This window comes from Nomia melanderi, chromosome 7 (genome assembly GCF_051020985.1).
Source record: "Nomia melanderi isolate GNS246 chromosome 7, iyNomMela1, whole genome shotgun sequence".
Classification (NCBI taxonomy): Eukaryota; Metazoa; Arthropoda; class Insecta; order Hymenoptera; family Halictidae; genus Nomia; species Nomia melanderi.
Window position 1 is genome coordinate 7,393,102 of NC_135005.1, and position 19,207 is coordinate 7,412,308.

Below are 19,207 nucleotides of genomic sequence, written 5' to 3' on the forward strand. Positions count from 1 at the left end.
TTAATCAGATCGGCTCGATTGATTAGTAACATTTCAAGAAATTCAAATTTGTGTTAAAAATTTTTGATATCTTAAATAATAAAATGTTACGAATCTTTTATCGACTAATGAAGAATTAGAAAAATTCTTTCCGCGGTTCAAATCTAGTGAAATCAATATGCAGTGAATACGTTTCAAATTGTGGAGCTTCATTTGTATCGATGTTCTCTTTCAGAATATTTTACTCGAACGTTGAAAATCGTAGTTCCCTCATGCAAATTTTTGATAATGTACTGTTGTTAAATCGTTTACCGTGTTCCGAGAGCCGTGACTCCTCTCTGTATGTTCGCGGCTCGTCAGCATCGGTGGCTCGGCTGTCGACCGGATGCTTCAGGATCGGCTTGCCCTGCTTCAGATCCGACTGGATGTCGCTGACGAATTTCTCGGTTTTCGACTTGAAGCTGCTGGTCATGTCGCTCATGTGACGTGACGCGACGTCTGCGGATGTTTCAGATTTTTCGTGTTACGGAGCGGGGAAGAGAGCGATCTTGCCAGCGAATTGTTTCTTTTTGCGCGCAAGCGAAGGAGGATGCGAGACGACAGAAAAGTTAATGAATGAAAAATGTCGATGGGCGTGACGATTAAAATGACGTACGATCGAAGAGTAACGGAAATATAAATTCGAAAGAATGATGAACAGAATGTCTCTTAGATCGGTCGAAATTATTATCATAGTAAAAGTGATAAAAGTAAATGACTGAGAAGTATCCATGTAGTTTCAGAATTTTTCTACAATGAAGATTTTTACCCTACAATATCATATTATTAAAACAAACGATTTTAATCTACCGTAGAAAAAGACGGCAGTAACCCAAAATGACATTCAAAATAATTATAAGATGATCTTTTTTGTCATGAACAATTGGAGCTCTTAAAATACATACAGGTGCCTCTCAGTCAGTTTTTCATTTCAAATAATTCAAATGTCCAACTTAATCGAAACACCCAAATATTTTAAAGACATAATCATCACTGAAAGTCTCCTAACAATTTATTCTTCAAACAACTCAATAATCTCGAAACTACTCAATAAACACACTGCAGAGATTCCATTCTAAAGTCTGCAGAATCTCAAAGAAAACAGATCTCCTAAACCGCTGCTAATTCATCAAGAACCAGTCTCTAATCCTCTTATCAAGTCCCTCCATCCCTAACGAAAGCACCCTGCGCCAAGTAAGCATGCGCTTAACAGAGACATTGACTCTTACGATTCGCTGCCTTCTTCACATCCGTCCTCGAAATGAACCCAAACTCTGGTGGCGAGCCAGGCTTCAGCTCCTCCCTCTTGGAAGCAGCCTCTCTCTTCGTCTCCGTGTCGATCTTCCTCGTTCTGTCGTCCCTAAGCTGCGTCATCGAAGTCTGTTTCTTTAGGACAGGTGGTCCTCTATCGAATTCCATAGGCGACACCACGTGTTCCTGCCTAACTGGGGCGCTAGAAGACCTAGGAGACTTTATGGCAGGTGGCTGAACCTTTCTATATCTTGGCTCTTCAGTGTCACTGTCTGGAGGTGCCCATTTAGGTTTGATCCTGGTGTCAATGTCGCTCTCGTAATCGGACTCTTTGAACTGACCCTGAACGAACTTCTTTGGGACCGGTACTCTGTACTGTGGCTTATGCTTCTGTGCAGGCGGAGCAGTCTCGAAGCTACCGAAATTAGTAGCCGTCTTTTGGGTATCCCCAAACTTGATAACCCGACTGGTCTGTTCCATAGTAACGATCCTCCTGCTGTTCTCCGTCGATTCGTCCATTCTAACCGTCTTCTTCGTCTCAGTGCCAATCGCATTATGGAACGGTATCCCGGAACGAGCTTCGTAGTAGGTTGGCTGCGATTGTGGCGGCGCGTAAGCGATTTCCGGCGGAGAGCCAGGTAGCAAGACGCTTTTGGTCTTGGTCGGCGTAGCGACGCGTCTCTCGTCCTTCTTCTCGGGCTGTTTCGGCCTCGAAACCTCTTCGATCAGCAACGGAGGCTCCTTTGGCTTGCCTATCGGTAGAAAATAGTTGCCTTCGGGTGACACCTCGGTTGATCAGTGGGTCGCCGAAGAAAGCGGACAGAGGGTGAGCGTTGCGCCTGGAGACCGGTTTCACGCGACGTTGCTTGTAGGGTCCGGGTGCGTTCGAGCACCGGTTCTCTCGAGCGACTTTTTGCTCTTTCGACGACTTTCGGGGACTGTTATCGATGGGTTGGTGACACGATTCGCGATGTCCAATGATATTCTTTTATTTTACAGCGTGTCGTATTTCTGTGCTTTTTGTATCGTTTCGGTTTTACGTTTTGATTTTGGCTTTTTGGTTTAGAACGAAGGTGAAACCAGCATGACAGTGACGAAATAGAGAAGACGGGTGACAAAGAAGAAAAATAAGAAGGGGGGCGGGTTAGCCACTAGCCAGAGGGTGAAGAGAAAGCGGGGGAACTCTGGTACGTACTTCGAGTGGCCGAGAAGAATATAGAGAAGCAAGCGAAGCTTGGGGACAGAGGAGAACTTGTCTTGCGAGGTAAACAACGAGAAGGGAAGAAAGCTTGCCAGGAGGACTACTTGTCGTAAGCTGGAAAAAAGTCGAAATTGCGTGAGACCCATTGGTAGAAGCTGTTCCATTGTGTTCTACCGACATTCTTGGAAAATTACTCTTTGTGTATTTACATGGAGTATTTTCTTTGCGAAAACCAGCCACCATTTTGTTTGTGGCTGGTGAAAAGGACTATTCATGTCGATGTCATTTATAATTCGTATTGGAACGATTCAGAATGATAAAGATATGCATTATAGGTATATGAAATGTTTGATGTACCGTAAGATAATTTGGTAGAAATTTAAAGTTGTATATTTAAATATAATTAATTTTAAATGTAATTAATTTTCTTACTTAATGTTATTTTTTAAATTATCCAAGTTTGGTCAACTGTTATCACTTCAAATACAATTTACCTCATTATAAATACAAAAAACGAAGAGTACCTACTTTGTACATATAATAGTAAAAATATGTTTCCACAAAATTACCTTGCGTACAATTCAGAATAATTACAGGATTCGAATTTTATAGAATGGCAGATATATATACAATAGAGAGAATTAAATTCCACTTATCATTCGTTACAAATGAATTTTTATAAATTAGAGAAAGATATTGTAACTGAAGTAGTTATTAAAATAATAACTGCAATCTACAATTTTTGATTGGGTTAATAAAATCTCTTATCGTCTTTCGTTGTCTAATTCCTTTTCGAATGTTTGAATTTAAGAAAGTCATAGTTCTTATTATATTGAGAATCGTAAATACCTGGACCAGATAGATTAGGTTTCACGGGTCTGAAAGTCTGGTCGTCGCTTTCATAGCCTCGTGGCTTCCAAAGTGGCGGTATTCTGCTGTCATAGTCGCTCTCGTAGTCGCTTTCACGAAATTCACTCTTCACGAACTTTGAAGGACTCGGAGAGGGCGGCAGAATCTTCTTCGATGTCTCCAACTTTTTCTGCGACTGATCCGCGGTATAAAGAGTTTCCTAGAAGAAAAACGATAAATGTTCTATATAAATAAATGTACCATTTATTGGAACAATACACTGACCACAATCTAAAAATACTATCACGAATTTGTTGGTAAGTAATAGTTACATGTGACTATAACTAATAGTATCTAAAATCTTTATCTTTAATCAATTGATTAAGGTCTAAGTAGTCAACTATCAGCAGTCTCGTGACTCTATCCTATTAAATCAAACAGTAAAAACAATTCCATGCGTGAACTCTTTAAAAAAAGTGAACTGAAAAAGCAATAATATGTTTTATATTATACCTTATGTAACTATAGTCATTGTTGGTCAAAATGGACAATGTATTTATAAAACAATAGTCCCCATTTAAATTAATAAAAATTAGCGTTCTCTATATCGATAAATTCTCTAAGTCTTTCAACTACCACATAAACTAAGAATTGAAAATCAATTCCTCAAGAAAATAATGAAAGAAGATGTTTGCGAAGATTTTTTTTCAAAAATATGTTCCCCTTCTCAACCAACAAAGAACCACAGCTCCATACAGCCAACTGAACAATCTCATCTAAATCGCTCCACAAAGTTAGTCCATCGAGCAACAACACAAGGAAAGCGTCATCAGCACACACGTTGTCTCGAACCTTCGTGGACATGAATCTCGACGGCGAGCTGCCTGCGGAGCTGTAACTCTTCTCCGTGAAAGAGCTGCGCTGCTGATAACTTCCCGGTTGCTGGGCAGTCTTAGTAGGAGACGCGGCACTAGATGAGCCGAACGAAGACTCCATCTTCTTCTGATGACTCTCGTAACTCTTGCTTTCAAACATCTCTGACCGACTCTCCATGTAAGAGGATCGGGACTCAGAATGAGAAGTGGTCGACGAGGACTCGTGTTTACCGAAACTCTTCTGCACAGACGCCGTAGAACTTTTCTGCTGAAAAGGCTCATCAGTGTCAGCCATGTAGCCACTCTCCTGCTGGAACGTCTTCACTTTAAATTTCGGTGATTCCGGCTTCTTAACAGTTGGACTCTTAGGGGATGGGCTCTTTGGCATAGGACTCTTTGGGGTTGGACTCTTTGAGGCCGTTTGAACGTAAATTGGAGGAGAACCCGGTTTCAGTTCCACTGGAGTTGACTGGGGCACTTGATACTGTTGCTGCTGCTGTTGCTTGACCTCCCTTTCCTGCCTTTTTACAATAGTTTGCTTCTTGCTGATGGTTTCCTGGCTCTGCTTGCTGATGGTTTCTTGGCTCTGCTTGCTGATAGTCGATGCTGAGAAAGCAGTGGGCGTCGGTGGAACTTCGAACTTAGAAGGGGGAAGCGGTTCAGGTTCTGTGGACCTAGGTCTGCTAGGCTGCTTGACCACTGGAGGTTGGACTCTTCTGTAGCGAGGCTCTTCGGTGTCACTTTCGTAAGGCCTCCATTTTGCCTTCATGTGTCCGTCTATGTCTGACTCGTAATCACTTTCTTGAGTGAAGGTTCCTTTAACAAATTTGGTAGGGGTGGGAACAGAAGTAGCTGGTTTAGGTGTCTTTGGGAGTGATGGTACAGAGACAGGTTTAAATGGGAACGGCTCCAGAGGCTCCTGAGCTGGTTGCTTAGCAGGTATCGGGGGAGGAGTCATTCTAACATCCTTTGGTGGCAATGCTGGGGGCTCCTCTCTTTTAGGAGCTGGAGAGACACTTACTGGAGGTGTTTTAGTTGTCTGGTATTCTTTGGACACTTTGAATCCCTTATCAACCTTTTCCAGCTTCACCTCCTCGATCCCTGGTGCTGGTATATAGCCTATCTCAGGAGGTGGGCCAGGTTTTAAAACGATTTCTCCTGTCATTGGCATTGGTTCTGGTGGGCGGTATACCTGACTAACAGGTTTCTTAGGTGGTTCTACGCTCCTCACCAGACCAGGTGCCTTCAGATCATCAGCAGCGGACCATTTCTTCGAGCTAAATTGTTCGATTTTCTCAGACACCTCTGACTTTTTCATATCACGTTCGCTGGAATATTTCTCGAACATGGACTTCTCTTCGATTTTATTCACTGTGTGGTCCACTTTGATCGTCTCCGCGTTGTAGATGATAGGCTGAACTCTAGGTGGCGAAACAGGCCTGGTACACACTTTCTCGCTCGTCTCCTGCTTCGAGCTCCAAGAACGTTTCTCCGTAGTGCTGGAGGACTCCATGCTGGTCTTCTTGGTGCCTTCAGGTGTCTCTTCCACTTCGCGCTTGAATTCCTTCGTAGAAGTTTTATAATCTTCACTAGGGACCTGCCAATCCTGCTTCACTTTAGCTTCCTCTTGAGGCGGCCAGGACTTTCTAGTCGACTCTGCGCACTTCTTAGCCCATGACTTTTCCATTGCTAAAGCATCTGCTGATGGTCTAGGCGAAGTTGATCTCAGAATTTCCTGGTGGCTGGACGCAGCTGAGTGACACCTGTATTCAGACAAATCGGTAGACACGTGGGACCTAGTCTCGAAGTCTGATGATGATGACCAGGGTCTGCTGGTAGGCGACGTTGGCCTCAAACTTGGCACGAAGTCTTTCTTTTCGTGGATGTCTTTCTTCACACACAGCTCTTCCACTACTTCTTTCTTGTCCAGTTCAAACGGTGGTGGAGGCATCGAAAAAGTTGGCGCAACAGGTTTGGGAACTTCAGGAGTGACTTTAGGAGGTGGGGCTGATGGGAAGATCTTCACGCCGCCAATCGGTGCGTCAATAGGGGACAAACTCTTGTCAAAGGATTCTTGAAGCTGTTTAGCTTTCACCGATACGTCGAGACGCTTTTTCTGCATCTCCTCGGGCTTCGGCATGTAGCCTATCTCTGGCGGTGGTTCTGGTTGCAAATTAAAGCTGCCCATCAGCAGTTCAGAGCTCTCGGATTTGGACTCCGTTTTCATCGTCAAGGAGCCTTGAAAGGACGATGATCCTGAGGTGTATGTTTCTTGCACTGTCTTTTTCGTTTCCACTGGTTTGTAAGATTCGTAAGGGAAATCGAATAGTTTGTTGTCCACACCTCTCGACGCACCGGGCCCTTGCTCCAGTTTAGTGAAGATCTCGTGCACTGCTTTCTTCTTAGTTTGGAACTCTTGGGGTTTTGGTTCTGGCTTCTTCACCTCCTGGAAGGTCGTGGACTTTTCATAGTTCTTCGATAGCTTGCCAACCTTCACTTCGTGGCCATCTGTGTCGTCTACCAGTTTGATCATTTCTTTGGGACCTTTTGGTGCTGTTTCTGCTTCCTTCGTCATCGATTCGAAGAAACTTAGGGCGTCTTTCTTAGCGATGGTGGATGTTTCGATGTTCTCGTTTTCGATCGTGGTTTTCTCTTCGAATACAGTGCCAGCTGGTTCGGCGATCTTCTTTTCTTCGTGAATGACTTGTTTGATCGAGGTTTCTCCTCCTTTCTGTGGCTCTGAAGTTATCGATGGCATCTTGTGCTCGAGTTTCATGTGGTATTTCTGTTCGGATTTGGTTTCTGTTTGATGGGACTCCACGGTGGATGAAATCGTTTCTGAACGAGACATTTCCGGTTTCTCGATTTTTTCAACTGTGTGCGTCTTTTGCGAAATCGACGAAGATACTACGCTCGGCGCTGGGATTTTCAAAGGACTCGGTTGGATAGTTGTAACCGGCGGTAAATAAGCGCTCGGCGGTTTCATAGAAAATCCTTCGCTCTTCTTTTCCTCGGACTGAGTGAATACGAATACATAGAAATTTATACTAAATGATATTCTGCGAAATTAGTATCAGTTTGGTAGCTATGCTTGTTGAAAATTTTGTATTAGTAATGTTATACTTTTCTTATGTTGTTATATGTTGGAGGAGGAAACTTTTTAATGAAAATTATTTGAGTAATTGTGTTAATTAAAATATTTAACGAAACCGGTGTTTCATAAAATTAAAGTTATTATTTTATAAAATTAGTAACGATAAAGTGTGAAGTAAATGAAGATAATTGTAAAATTAATAAAAATTAATAAGAATAAGATAAGAATGAAGTGAATATTATCTATAATCTTTTAAAGAAAATTTAATGAAAGGAAAACGTGATTACCTTCTGATCCTGCACGTTCTCGTAGATGACAGTTTTGTGAACTTCAACCATCGTATCGGGTGTTGGCTCGAAAACGGCGAAGTCGGCTATGCTCTGCGCTTCTCCACCAGCGTTCGTTGCTCGGACCATATATTTTCCGCTATGCTCCATCTCAGCTGAATGCATAAAAGTTAAATTCAAATTTCCGTCGTTAATTTCGATTTCAAATCTTAGTTATACGTTGTAAATTTCAAAGATTATTTTTTATTTCAAATTCCCCCAGTGAGATTTGAATTTCAGTGATTAAATTTAATTTCAGATTTCAATAATAATGCTCATAACTCATTTAAATTTAAAGTCAAAAATTCTAAATTCCTACTAAACTTTAATAGTTAAGTAAAAATACAAATGAGTGCAACGAATTTCATAATTTTTACAATTTTCAAACTAATTTGAAGGCTCACCTTTTTCGATGATTAACATGTAACAATTCCCTTGCTGTTTAATTCTTAACTCAGGTGGGCGTTCTTTGATCGGTATGTCATCCTTAAACCACGACACGGTGGGCTCCGGGGTTCCTGTAATTTCTACTTCCATTATAACGCGATCGCCGCGTTTCACAACTTGAGCTTGAAGCCTTCTGCCAAATACAGGTGGGAATATCGTTTCTAAAACATTCGAAGAAAAAATATATAAAATATTAAACACATTAAAATTCTGCATTAGAATTCTACATTGAAAACTTATCCAAAAATGTACAATGGTATATAGGAATAAAAAATTTTTATTTCATCTACATAGTATAATCAACAAAAAATTATTAAGAAAATAGATGAAAGAATATATAATAAAACTTTGTCTTACTTTTGACAACTAGGTCAGCTGTGCTGCTAGCTGCTCCGACTTCGTTGGTCGCGGTGCACGTGTACCGTCCCGCGTCCTTAACGTTAACGTTCTTCAATTCCAGCCAGACGTGATTGTGCGCGTAACTTATCAGCATACCGTCTTTCGTTTTCAGCTCCTGTCCGTTCTTCGACCAGGTGATCGAAGGCTGTGGGAAACCTAAAAATAAAAAAAAGGATTTTAAAAATTACGTTGCAACATTACTTTTCAATCTATCGACAAATTTCAAAATATTATTGAAGAAGTAAAAGCATATAGTCTAATAATAAGTTTCTTATACTATCTCAAGTTTAAATAATTCGGAGAAAATTAAAGGCGCAAGACGATGCTAAGAAAATAAAAACGTGATTGGGTCAAAAGAGACTCGAAAAACGTAGCAGCGTTAAATGCAGATTAATGTATAAGTCATTAAACCCTGAGGATAAAGTATTCTGGCAAGAGTGTGGTCAGTATTGAATAGACGGTAATAGGAATGGATTCAAGGAAAAGAATACGTTTGCCAAAAGCAAGTGTCAAACACCTTGCGTGTTTCACTTTAAATAATTTAGAAGCAATAAAGTACTTGAATCTACAGGTTGGATCACGTGAGTTTAATATCTTTATTGACGTCAGTGTTGATATCTGCAGCGACAGAAAATGTGATGCAAAGAAACGTCAACGATAGATGTACAGTTTTGAAAGATACGTAAGTTTACGTAAAGAATTTTGATAAAGTATAAGACATCTATATAAGTAATTTTGTTTTAAGTGAAACAAATCATTTTGTTTATAAATAAAGGAATTTATTTTTGTCAGGGTAATGATTCTGACCATTGTCATTTCCATAAGAAAAGTTGTACTTCTCAGATTTTATTGAACTTTTAGATATATCGCAAATTAAACGGAACGTAAACACATCTGATCCAAGGTCTAACAAAAGTTCACCTTCGAAATACGAACAATGGGTCACTAATGATCCATCAAGATTAGAACTGTAACTCACACAGTGACATGGTTCTTTCTTTTTTACAATAATTTTATTCAAACACAGTAACAATTTTGGCAATCGTGCAGGTGACGGTGTACGAACCAATTAGTTTAACAAAACAGTTTCAGTCGTAAATTTTCAATATTCCAAGGTGAATTTCAATGATTAAGATGAACTATATTGATCAAGTAACTCTTAAATAGAATAGCTTCGTGTGCCCAATGTTAGAGAAGAAATTTCTGTTTAAATCCTTTTTATTATCTTCGTATAGAAAATTGCAGGAATATGTTCTTAAAATGAAAAAAATTGCCAACCAAAATTTCAATAGAAAAAATTCCAAAAGATTTGTTAACATTCCAAGATTTAAGAGGAATAATCTTATTGTTCCACAATTTATTGGTCTTCAATAGTTAAAGGTTTGTTCATTCTTGGTTAGTAAAATCGAATTAATTTTAGAATCTGAAGAACAGTTAATTGAGATGTATGTAGCTCAATGAAATGTTATTGTGCTAAAAAATTCAGAATATTTAGTTGAGCTCACCATCAATAATTCCTTCGAGAACAATGTCTGTCCCTTGATCAACGATCATTCCTGTGATCGGTGAGACGAACCTCGGCGCGGTCGATTTTCTAGTCGGTTTCAGTGCTTGCGCCGCTTTCATGTCACGTTTAATGCCCTCCTCGTCCTGCGACACAACGACCGTCTTCTCCTGTCGAATCTCACCTGGCTGGTCCTGTATAATCTTCTCGTGTTCCTCGACTTTGTACGACTGCACAATCAAAACCGAAGAAAAGTTGTGTGAAGCTCATTTAAAAAAAAAGGTACCTTGACATAGAAATGTTTAAAACTTAGATAATATAAAATAAAATATTATTGCTCTTTTAAAAACCTGGAACATGTACTAAATATGCATGCATTTTGCAAAATTGGTAAACGGTAACTAGTAATAGTACTTGATTAACAATTAGTGTTTAGTAACCCTTAAAAGCGGGACCTTCAAAAAAGTCTGTAGTTCAAATTTCAAAGCTTCAACTTTCGAATTTCTAAATTTTCAAATTATCCAATTCTCAAATTATTGTACCTGGACAACAGGGGGTGCTCCATTGTCAGACGATGACTGCTCGGTGCTGTGGATCGTAGTTTTTACACAGACACTGGTCGGTTCCTGTCCTGACTTCGACTGGGTGGAGGACATCATAGACGAGATGTACTCCTTTTTGGTGGTCGTGTGAGTGGTGGAGGACTCCGTGATCATCTGCGACATTTTGGTCAGCACCTGGTTATCACCCCCAGGCTCGGCCATCTTCTCCGAGAAGAAGTGTTTGTCACTGCTGCTTGACGCATGCATTTCGTCGCTGGGCAGAGTTTCGACTAGTTCAAGTACCCTCTCGCCTTCTTCCGCCCCCTCTGTTCCCTTATGTACCTCTTCTCTCAACCAGCCACCTAATAACGATGATTAATCGAGTTATCAATAGATCGATGACTGATGTTTGCCGGCTAGTAATAGGCCAAGTCGTGTTCAGAGAAAAAATATTTTGAGTGCTGTATGTTTAGCAATAGAACTCTGCAGTATTTACGGTGATTCTTGTGTAAACTCTAGCATAGATCCTGGTATAAATCTAGATTCTAATATAAATAATCTAATGTAAATCCTAATATAGATCGTAGTATCGATTTATATTCTACTATAGATAATTTAGTATAGATCCATATTCTAGTATATATAATTTAGTACAGATCTATATTCTAGTATAGATCTAGATTATCTAGATTCTGATAAGATTCTAATTATGATTTTTGTAATTGCAAGGTAAAGATGTTAAAAATGAATTAATAGAAATGGCAGCTTTAATAGTGAAATTTTAAATAATATACAAAATTTTGGTAAATAAAGTATTCACTTTGTTTTTAATAGTAGAAATAACATCTGTCAACAATCATTTTAGAAGTTTACAAATTATTTAACATTCAACGGAGTAGAAGGAAATGTGAAATGCATTACTTGGCCATATTTGTTTTCATTCGATGATGTGGGCGGCGTGTTTGAATTCGCATTCCATCCGTTTCTGGTTTATTAGTCCGAACTTAGAATAAAGCGACAGTGAAAGGTAATAGTAAAACAACCTTGGAAGCCAAATATATTTTTCGCGAGCAAAATTTCTGCAGTTGGAAAAAGAAGTGGATTCAATCACTGTAACTCGGATATTATAGGAATTCTATACAAACTATACAAATCACGTGTCAATTTCCATATAACTGTCCCAAACTTTTATTAATTTATTAATGTCCTGTACCCTTATAACAAACTAATTGTTCCAAATTTCAAACATTACTTTGGTTAAAAAAGAAAGTAGTAGTAATAGTAGTAGTAGTATTTTCCAATTTAATCGTTAAAAAAAGCTAACACATTGTACCTATATGAAAAAAAGCATACAAAACTTTAATAAATCCATCAGTAAATATCACGAGTAATTTTCTTAAAAAATAGGCTTAGTATTTACTTTCTAATTTATTTAAATATTTAGCAACAATCTATGAAATTAATGTTCATTAACTAAGAATATTCTAAAGATCAACGCTTGTAGAGTGGCAGTTAAATCCCGAATCGAGGAAGTTCAACGCGAGTTTCGAGTCGATTTATTCTGTTGAAACCGGGACTAATTAATAGATGGCCCGTTTAATCGATCTAGCAACTCTAGAATAACATCGGTGAATCCGGAATTAGAATCTGCACGGATGGTGTAATCGTCATAGAAATTTCACACCTATTCGACTTTAAATTACTATTGGAAAAGCAGCAACGGTTTTTTCTAAGAATAACAGAATAATAAAAGTTCATTTTTAATTTTTAATAATAATTATTTTTCATTAAAAATGCTAACCTTTACCATCATATCTTAATATGCTTTTGAAAAATCATATCATCGGAATCGTAGCAATTACTTTTAATTTCAATTAAATTTTTATTCATATTTTTCTTGTCAATATAACAGAATGATATTTTCAATGAATTCATTCAAAGAACACAACTCCTCAATGAAACAGCAACATTCGTCGAATTTTCAACAGCTTTTGCGAATTTCGCAACCGACGAGAACGAAAAACCATTACATATTTCCCTAAAAATATCCGGTAATTCATCATTACGGCGCTGTGAGTATGAATTCCACGCTGTACGATTATCGAAAGAAGACACATTCTTTGGCTGGGAACCAAAGTCTTCGGGGTTCTCGAGTGGGAACTCATCCCGGTGTATCTGGACCGCGAAAACTCGCTCGCGACCTGCCCCGAATTCGCGGACACAACCAGACCGGATGGTTGTGCACCGGAATGGCATATGTGGGGTTGTTGTGTGAATTAAAATTTGTATTTCAGTTCGAATTTAAATATGAATTTGAATATAAATTTGTATTTCAGTTTGAATTTAAATATAAACTTGAATTTAAATTTAAATTAGAATTTGAATTTGAGATTGAATGTGGATTTGAATATCAATTTGCATTAGAGTTTGAGTTTCAGTTTGAGTTTGAGTTTGAAGTTAAATTTTTTAATCTGAATTTGAATTTAAATTTGTTAATTTTTATCCATTGAGGAAGGAACTGCAAAATTTCAGAATTTTTTCTAGTACACACATTTTAAAACCTAAAATAATACTATTTATTTCAAGAATAATTTTTCGAATGAACAGGTAACCTTCTTCACTACGCTTTACTTTCTGATGAACGCCCTACGTGCGTCGTGTCATTAATTAATTTTAATTATACACCCTATAAAGAATTGTTGTATTTATTTTACATAATAAACTTATATTACAACTATGAATTATATATAAATAAAATTATTATTAAAATTCCTTCACAATCGAGCGAGAAGCTTCTTCCACGAAACTTGTTATGGGGTCCCTGAACTTTATGGGACGGATCGTAAAAGTTAAGTTTGGAGGTTGGAGTCGAGGTGTCGATGAAACGGGCCGCGCGGGCCCTTCGGGATAGTTCGACTATAATCGAAGACAAAAATAGTACACGTTTACCTTACCTCAACGGAAATCGTGGCACTCGGGGGCAATTTATAAGTCGAACGCGATCTAAACGAGTCCTCGAAATTGCGGTCGTCTAGCGCGATATTTACTACTGCAACCAGTTGACGCACTCTGCTCGATCGAAAACAAACATCCATTTAGTTTGTAACGTAAATAGTGTTTCGCTTCTAATGACACTTAAAATTGCACTGCACTTTTGTAACCTGTTTTTCAGACTTTCTGAAAAACGAGTTGTTTCAAAAAGTCTGTTCTCTTTTTCTTATTAACACAAAAATTACTATTTTAACACTCAAAATGACCTATTTCTAATTCCTTCATTTTACAATTATTAAAAATATAACAGATGTTTCTCTAAGAAATTATTGAGAAAATTGGTTTAGTAATATGCAACCTGGGTTATAAATCAATTAAAGTCTGAATGGATGCACTTTTGAAGCTTCTATAGCAACATTTCAAAAAGTCAATTTAACTGCTCGGGACTTTTAGTGTTAAAGCATTTAGAATCTGGAAAGGTTTTTATACAATTCTGTGATTGATTCGTAGATTTCTGTTCGTTTCAAATAATTTTTGTGATTTTATTTGTGAAAATTTAACGACTAAGATGTAATTAATTATTTTTCGTGTTATTTTCATTTTGATTGAGTAGCTTATAATGAAATTACATTTTTGATGGAAAGAATTACAAGTATGGCAAGAATTGAGCATTAACGAACTGCTTGCATCAATCGTTTCAATTCGTTATGAATAACAGAAAAATGTTGAAAAATTTGATTCGAATAACACATCAGAAAGCCAACATGAAGAAGGATAGTTCCACTGAACCACCTGCATCATACACCCATATAACCAGTTACCGATCCCACGTTCTATTTTCACATCTGACACCTCATTCGTTCACCAACTACAAATTGCTACATCGCCGAATATTAACATTTCAAATTCGAGCGAACAGCTAATACTCTCGGTAAACTACTATGCATTTTGCTCGTGCAGCTATGACATGCTCCATTACAAAATCTCAATTTCCAAACCCTCTTCATCCACCTATGCCAATCACAACCCTGAATACATTAATTTTTGCAAATATCAAAATTAATGATGAGAAGAATTTAAATTGAAAGTCATGAAAGTGAAATTAAGTCCGTTATGTTTCCAGTGAAACAGCTCCTTTTAACAATAATGGCACAATACCTCAACTAATAAACAATATTTTTTAACTAAACTTTCACCAAATTGATCAGATATGGTTGAATATATACAGATTTTTTAAATTAAAAATTAACCCAAATTATCTCAAGATAATTCGAATATTTTTGATGATTTTATTTTTTCTGTATTATTATTTTACCTGTTTTGTGAACATATGTTTCATAGTACATTTAAATAATAAAAGACACGACTAGAAAATGCTCATACTCCTGGTTTAAGTTTAGAAATTAATTCGTACGACAAGTGATTAAAAGATCATCGAAATCAGGGGAGGATTCTTTTTTCTAAGTAACACAGGAGTACACATCGATTTCGAAAATTCCTGTTCAAATGGAAAACAAACTATAGATTATGCACTGTACTTTACTTTATTATTACAGGTGCAGTTTAATCCATAGAACATATAAGATCCACAAAACGATACACCTTGAAAGTAACCTTTATCCGTATTAACGAAATTAAACAATAAAAAAAATTTCTTTAAACCCGTTAACTGTGTAATCCAGTTTCAAAGATCTCTCATTATTCGAGCAAATAAAAGAATGAAAGTGAAGTGTACATCAAACAACGAAGTATACACTCAAACGCCGTTCACCCATTAATACAAAATGTCAAATACAAAATTTTTAAACATAAAATGTTGGGGTACTTACTATACAGATTATCTTTATTTCCGAACTGAAGGTCGCACTGGTTAGTTATTTGTGTTAAGTCTGAATTAATATGTATTTAACCCTTTGAATGCCAATGGAAATTTTCACAAATATTCCAGAAATGCCAGACAATTTTAAATAAATATGCACAATTATAAACAAAAATTTGTATTTCGGACAATTTTGATTTAAACTTTATAAAATGTTTACATAACACTAAAAACATGTTAGACTAGCTTCATTACCAATAAAATAAAAAAAAACCTTTTCGCAAGTACATGAAGGAGCGATATATTGCTCCTTGCCACTCACAGGATTAATATTATACCACACTATGAATACTCTATTATTATTATCACTATCATTACCATTATTATTAATATTTTATTTCTTAGAAACAAAGGTAATGCATACAATACATAAGTACCAAAATCAATCGAGCTCGTTAACGACAACGTGTTTCAAAAAATGGAATTGACAGGTTTGGTTGGTTACCATTATTATTAACATTTTATTTCTAAAAAACAAAGATAGCATGTACAATACGTAATTACCAAGATCAATTGAGCTCGTCAACGACAAAATGTTTCAAAAAATGGAGTTGACAGGGTCAATGAGGGGGTCAAATAATTACCCAACTCTCGTGCCGATCTCGTTACCTCGGCGGGGAGGATCGACGGTGGTCCGTACGCTGACAGGACGCTAGGGCGATTTAGGGTGTCGACGATGGGTTCGGTGTCCGGCTCGACGAGACACGACTCGGTAGGAGCGAGGCTCCCCGAAGAAGACGCACTTAAATTCCCTGGGTTAGCGACTCTGGACTAGGCTACGTGCCGGGTATTCGTGCCGACAAAAATAACGTGGTTTCTGAGTGTGTGCACCGGCCGAAAGAGAGAAAGAGTAACGCGGGCCGGAGCTTCTCTTCGACAAACCCGATACACGGAACAGTCGGTCAAGCTTGCGTGAAACACGGGAAACGCGGAACTGACCTATCGGTGAAGGATGGCACCGGCAGGATTGGCAGGTCCCACACGACGAAACGTGCACTGTGATCGGTGACCGTCTGACCTGCAGTCTGGGTTAGGTCGCAGAAGGGCAGAAATGAGTTTGATTCAACTGAGGAGTGTGGATAATAGATATATTGTATTTGCTTCTATGGTTAAATTGGGAGCGTTTTTTTAAGAATAAATTAGGAAACGAGATAATTATCGATGAATGATGACTGATTCATTTTTTATTAACATATGAATTGGATTCATTCGATATTCGCGAATAATGAGTATATTCGAATTGTTTCATGTTTATGGATAATTTCGAATCGTTTCTTATGGATGAATCAGAAAACGAATAAATAAGTATGGTTTACAAATTTAATTCACTTTATCTTAACGAATACATCTGATTCGCTCAGTGCTCGTAAATAATGAATGTATTGGAGTTGTTTCGTGTTTATGGTTAAATTGGAAGTGTTTCTTAAGAATAAATTAGAAAACGAATAAATTCGAATTGTTTATAAATTTAGTTCACTTCATATCAACGAATAAATCTAATTCTTTTGATATTAGTATTCGAATTGGTGATTGAAGCTGTTTAACAAATGTAAAGGAGAGATTGATCAAACATAACTATATTATGAATGAAAGATATAAGAATTGAATAACGAATGAGTTCGTTATCGAATGATAAAATTTGAGAATTTTGATATTCAATAAGTAATTATTTAAGATAAAACATTTACGATAAATATATTAGTTAAATATTCTTTCCTAAAATTGTAAATAAAACAGAAATTCACACTAACGATATTATCGATTCTAATGTTACGAGTCCGAATGGTCCCAACGTTCACCGAACGAACCTCTTGAATCCACTTCCCGCTAATGTAAACCGCAAGAAGAGCCGGATAGAATGTTTTTGCACGGCACGTACCTACAACCGTATAGTGACACGTACAGGTGGGCGTTAGAAACGTCAGATTTAATTGCCGCGGCATGTGCACTGATCTAATATTAGTCGTGACTCAAAGTGACTTTTTGTCGGTGAAAGAAGAGAAAAGAGTTTGTTTAGTCGCCCTGGTTAAAAATAAGACACCCTGCCGCCCATATAACACCGGGTTTCGCGCTAATGGATCACGGAATATCATTTAACCAGGGCGCTTAATCCTCCTCCGAAAAAAGGAACAAAAAAAAATCATATTGGGTCATCCCTATAAATCATGCGATTTTTTTATGTTTCTTTTATTTCTGAAAAGAAAGATAAACAGAAGTTTTTTCAACATAGTTACAATGTACAGACGGGCAATTTATACATAATGAAGATGTTCCAGATTCAAAAGTGTTTTGTGCATATCTTTACTTTTAAAAATAAAAGAAATACAAAACGTCGCGTTATTTATCGGATAAGACGATATTTATTAACCAAAATCCAACCACAATCCAAAAATATTCAATCACTTATTCAACAAACGGGAAACTTAACTTTTTAAATAACAAATATGAAAACAATAACTTGATTTTGTACACAATTAAACTTAAAGCAAAAATATGTAACTAGAAATGAAACTGTGATATAATAAAACAGAAAAATGAGAGAATAATTAAAAAAACAACTTGAAGGTAGTAAACTATTTTCCTAAATATCGAAAAAATCACTACACCTTGAATATTTTACATATTTCTTTGTATTATCTGCATTCTTTGAAATTTTTGCACCTTTATCAAATTTTCCTTAAATAATAATTAAAAAAAAATTATAATAATAACAAAACATGAATCACAAAGAAAAATCGATTCCCTTTTCCCTCTTAATTTATAACTCTTCAAATAATTAAACCTTATCAACTCATTATCTCAATGTCACATACAGATTGAAATTTCATTTACCAAACAATCGGAAGGTCTATTTTAAAGTTCATCGCGTTGCCAAGATAATCCACGAAATTATGAATAAGTAAATATCGACGGCGGACGGTCGCGAAACACCGCGATTTTTCTCTCGATCGTTCTTGCGCGGTGGCCGGTGTCGAATTTCAGCGCTTAATGTGTCGCAATGACGTCCCCCTCGCGCGTATATACATCAGTACATACGTATGCATATCGAAATATCGTGTCTCGTCTTCCTCTGCGTTCACCGAAATGACAGTGGTCTCCGGCGGCCATGCATCGCATCGGCCGCGTCGTGAATGAAGTCGCCATGCGGCTTTCGGTATACGTTTATTAATAACCCGTGGCACCGTTGCGAGCGATACGACGATATTCTGGCAACGTGTAAACGAATTTCAACGCAACACACACTGGGGCAATAAAAATCACCCCGTTTCCAAATCCGAAGATCGACAGGGCGATACGCGCAGCCTCGAAATCCGATTCTTGCGATCGGAATTTTCACGACTGCTCCGTCTACAACCTTGTTAGACGCTCGAACATTCCTTCGAGGTTACATTGAAAACGGCGAACTTGATATTTCAAGTGAAAATTTGCGCCCTTTATGAATAATGATAATTAACCCTTCGCACCCCAGAAGTTTCTCACTGAAAATACTGAATGCTTTCTAATGAGATGCAGATAACATTTTCTGAAATTGACTTGACAAGAAATCTCAAATACATTGTGAAAGAAGACTATTCTCTTCCAATATTTTACACATCGATGCATTATACAAAGTTTAATATTAAATATTAGACTTTATAATTTTGCTGTGTCAAATCAATTTGCGACTGAGAGGCGCCTCTGCAGTGCAAAGAGTTAAGTGTACGTCTTGTACGTTAAATGAATATAATAGGTAAGCTTTAATAAAATGTGGTGTTTGGTTGAAAATAGTGAAATTTGAATTGAAAATTTTGAAGATTAAATTGGAAATGGTAATTAAATGTTGAAGCTAAA

The 19,207-nt window shown here is 37.4% G+C and overlaps 1 protein-coding gene across 22 annotated transcripts in view; it reads right to left on the minus strand.

The window, feature by feature from the left end:
* The window catches only part of sls (sallimus), a 237,073-nt gene that overhangs the window by 155,225 nt on the left and 62,641 nt on the right, over positions 1–19,207 (minus strand). For 17 of the 22 annotated variants that reach the window (XM_076369145.1, XM_076369146.1, XM_076369156.1 and 14 more), the window contains 9 exons: positions 10,507–10,868; positions 9,966–10,194; positions 8,419–8,616; positions 8,019–8,222; positions 7,576–7,730; positions 4,172–7,210; positions 3,320–3,539; positions 1,248–2,021; positions 292–477 (listed from right to left, as the gene is read on the minus strand). In XM_076369145.1, the coding sequence (XP_076225260.1) occupies positions 292–477; positions 1,248–2,021; positions 3,320–3,539; positions 4,172–7,210; positions 7,576–7,730; positions 8,019–8,222; positions 8,419–8,616; positions 9,966–10,194; positions 10,507–10,868 (5,367 nt within the window). Of the gene's footprint in view, positions 1–291; positions 478–1,247; positions 2,022–3,319; positions 3,540–4,171; positions 7,211–7,575; positions 7,731–8,018; positions 8,223–8,418; positions 8,617–9,965; positions 10,195–10,506; positions 10,869–15,960; positions 16,135–19,207 lie in introns of those variants that run through there. The other 5 variants (XM_076369160.1, XM_076369159.1, XM_076369150.1 and 2 more) reach the window with 5 other exon arrangements.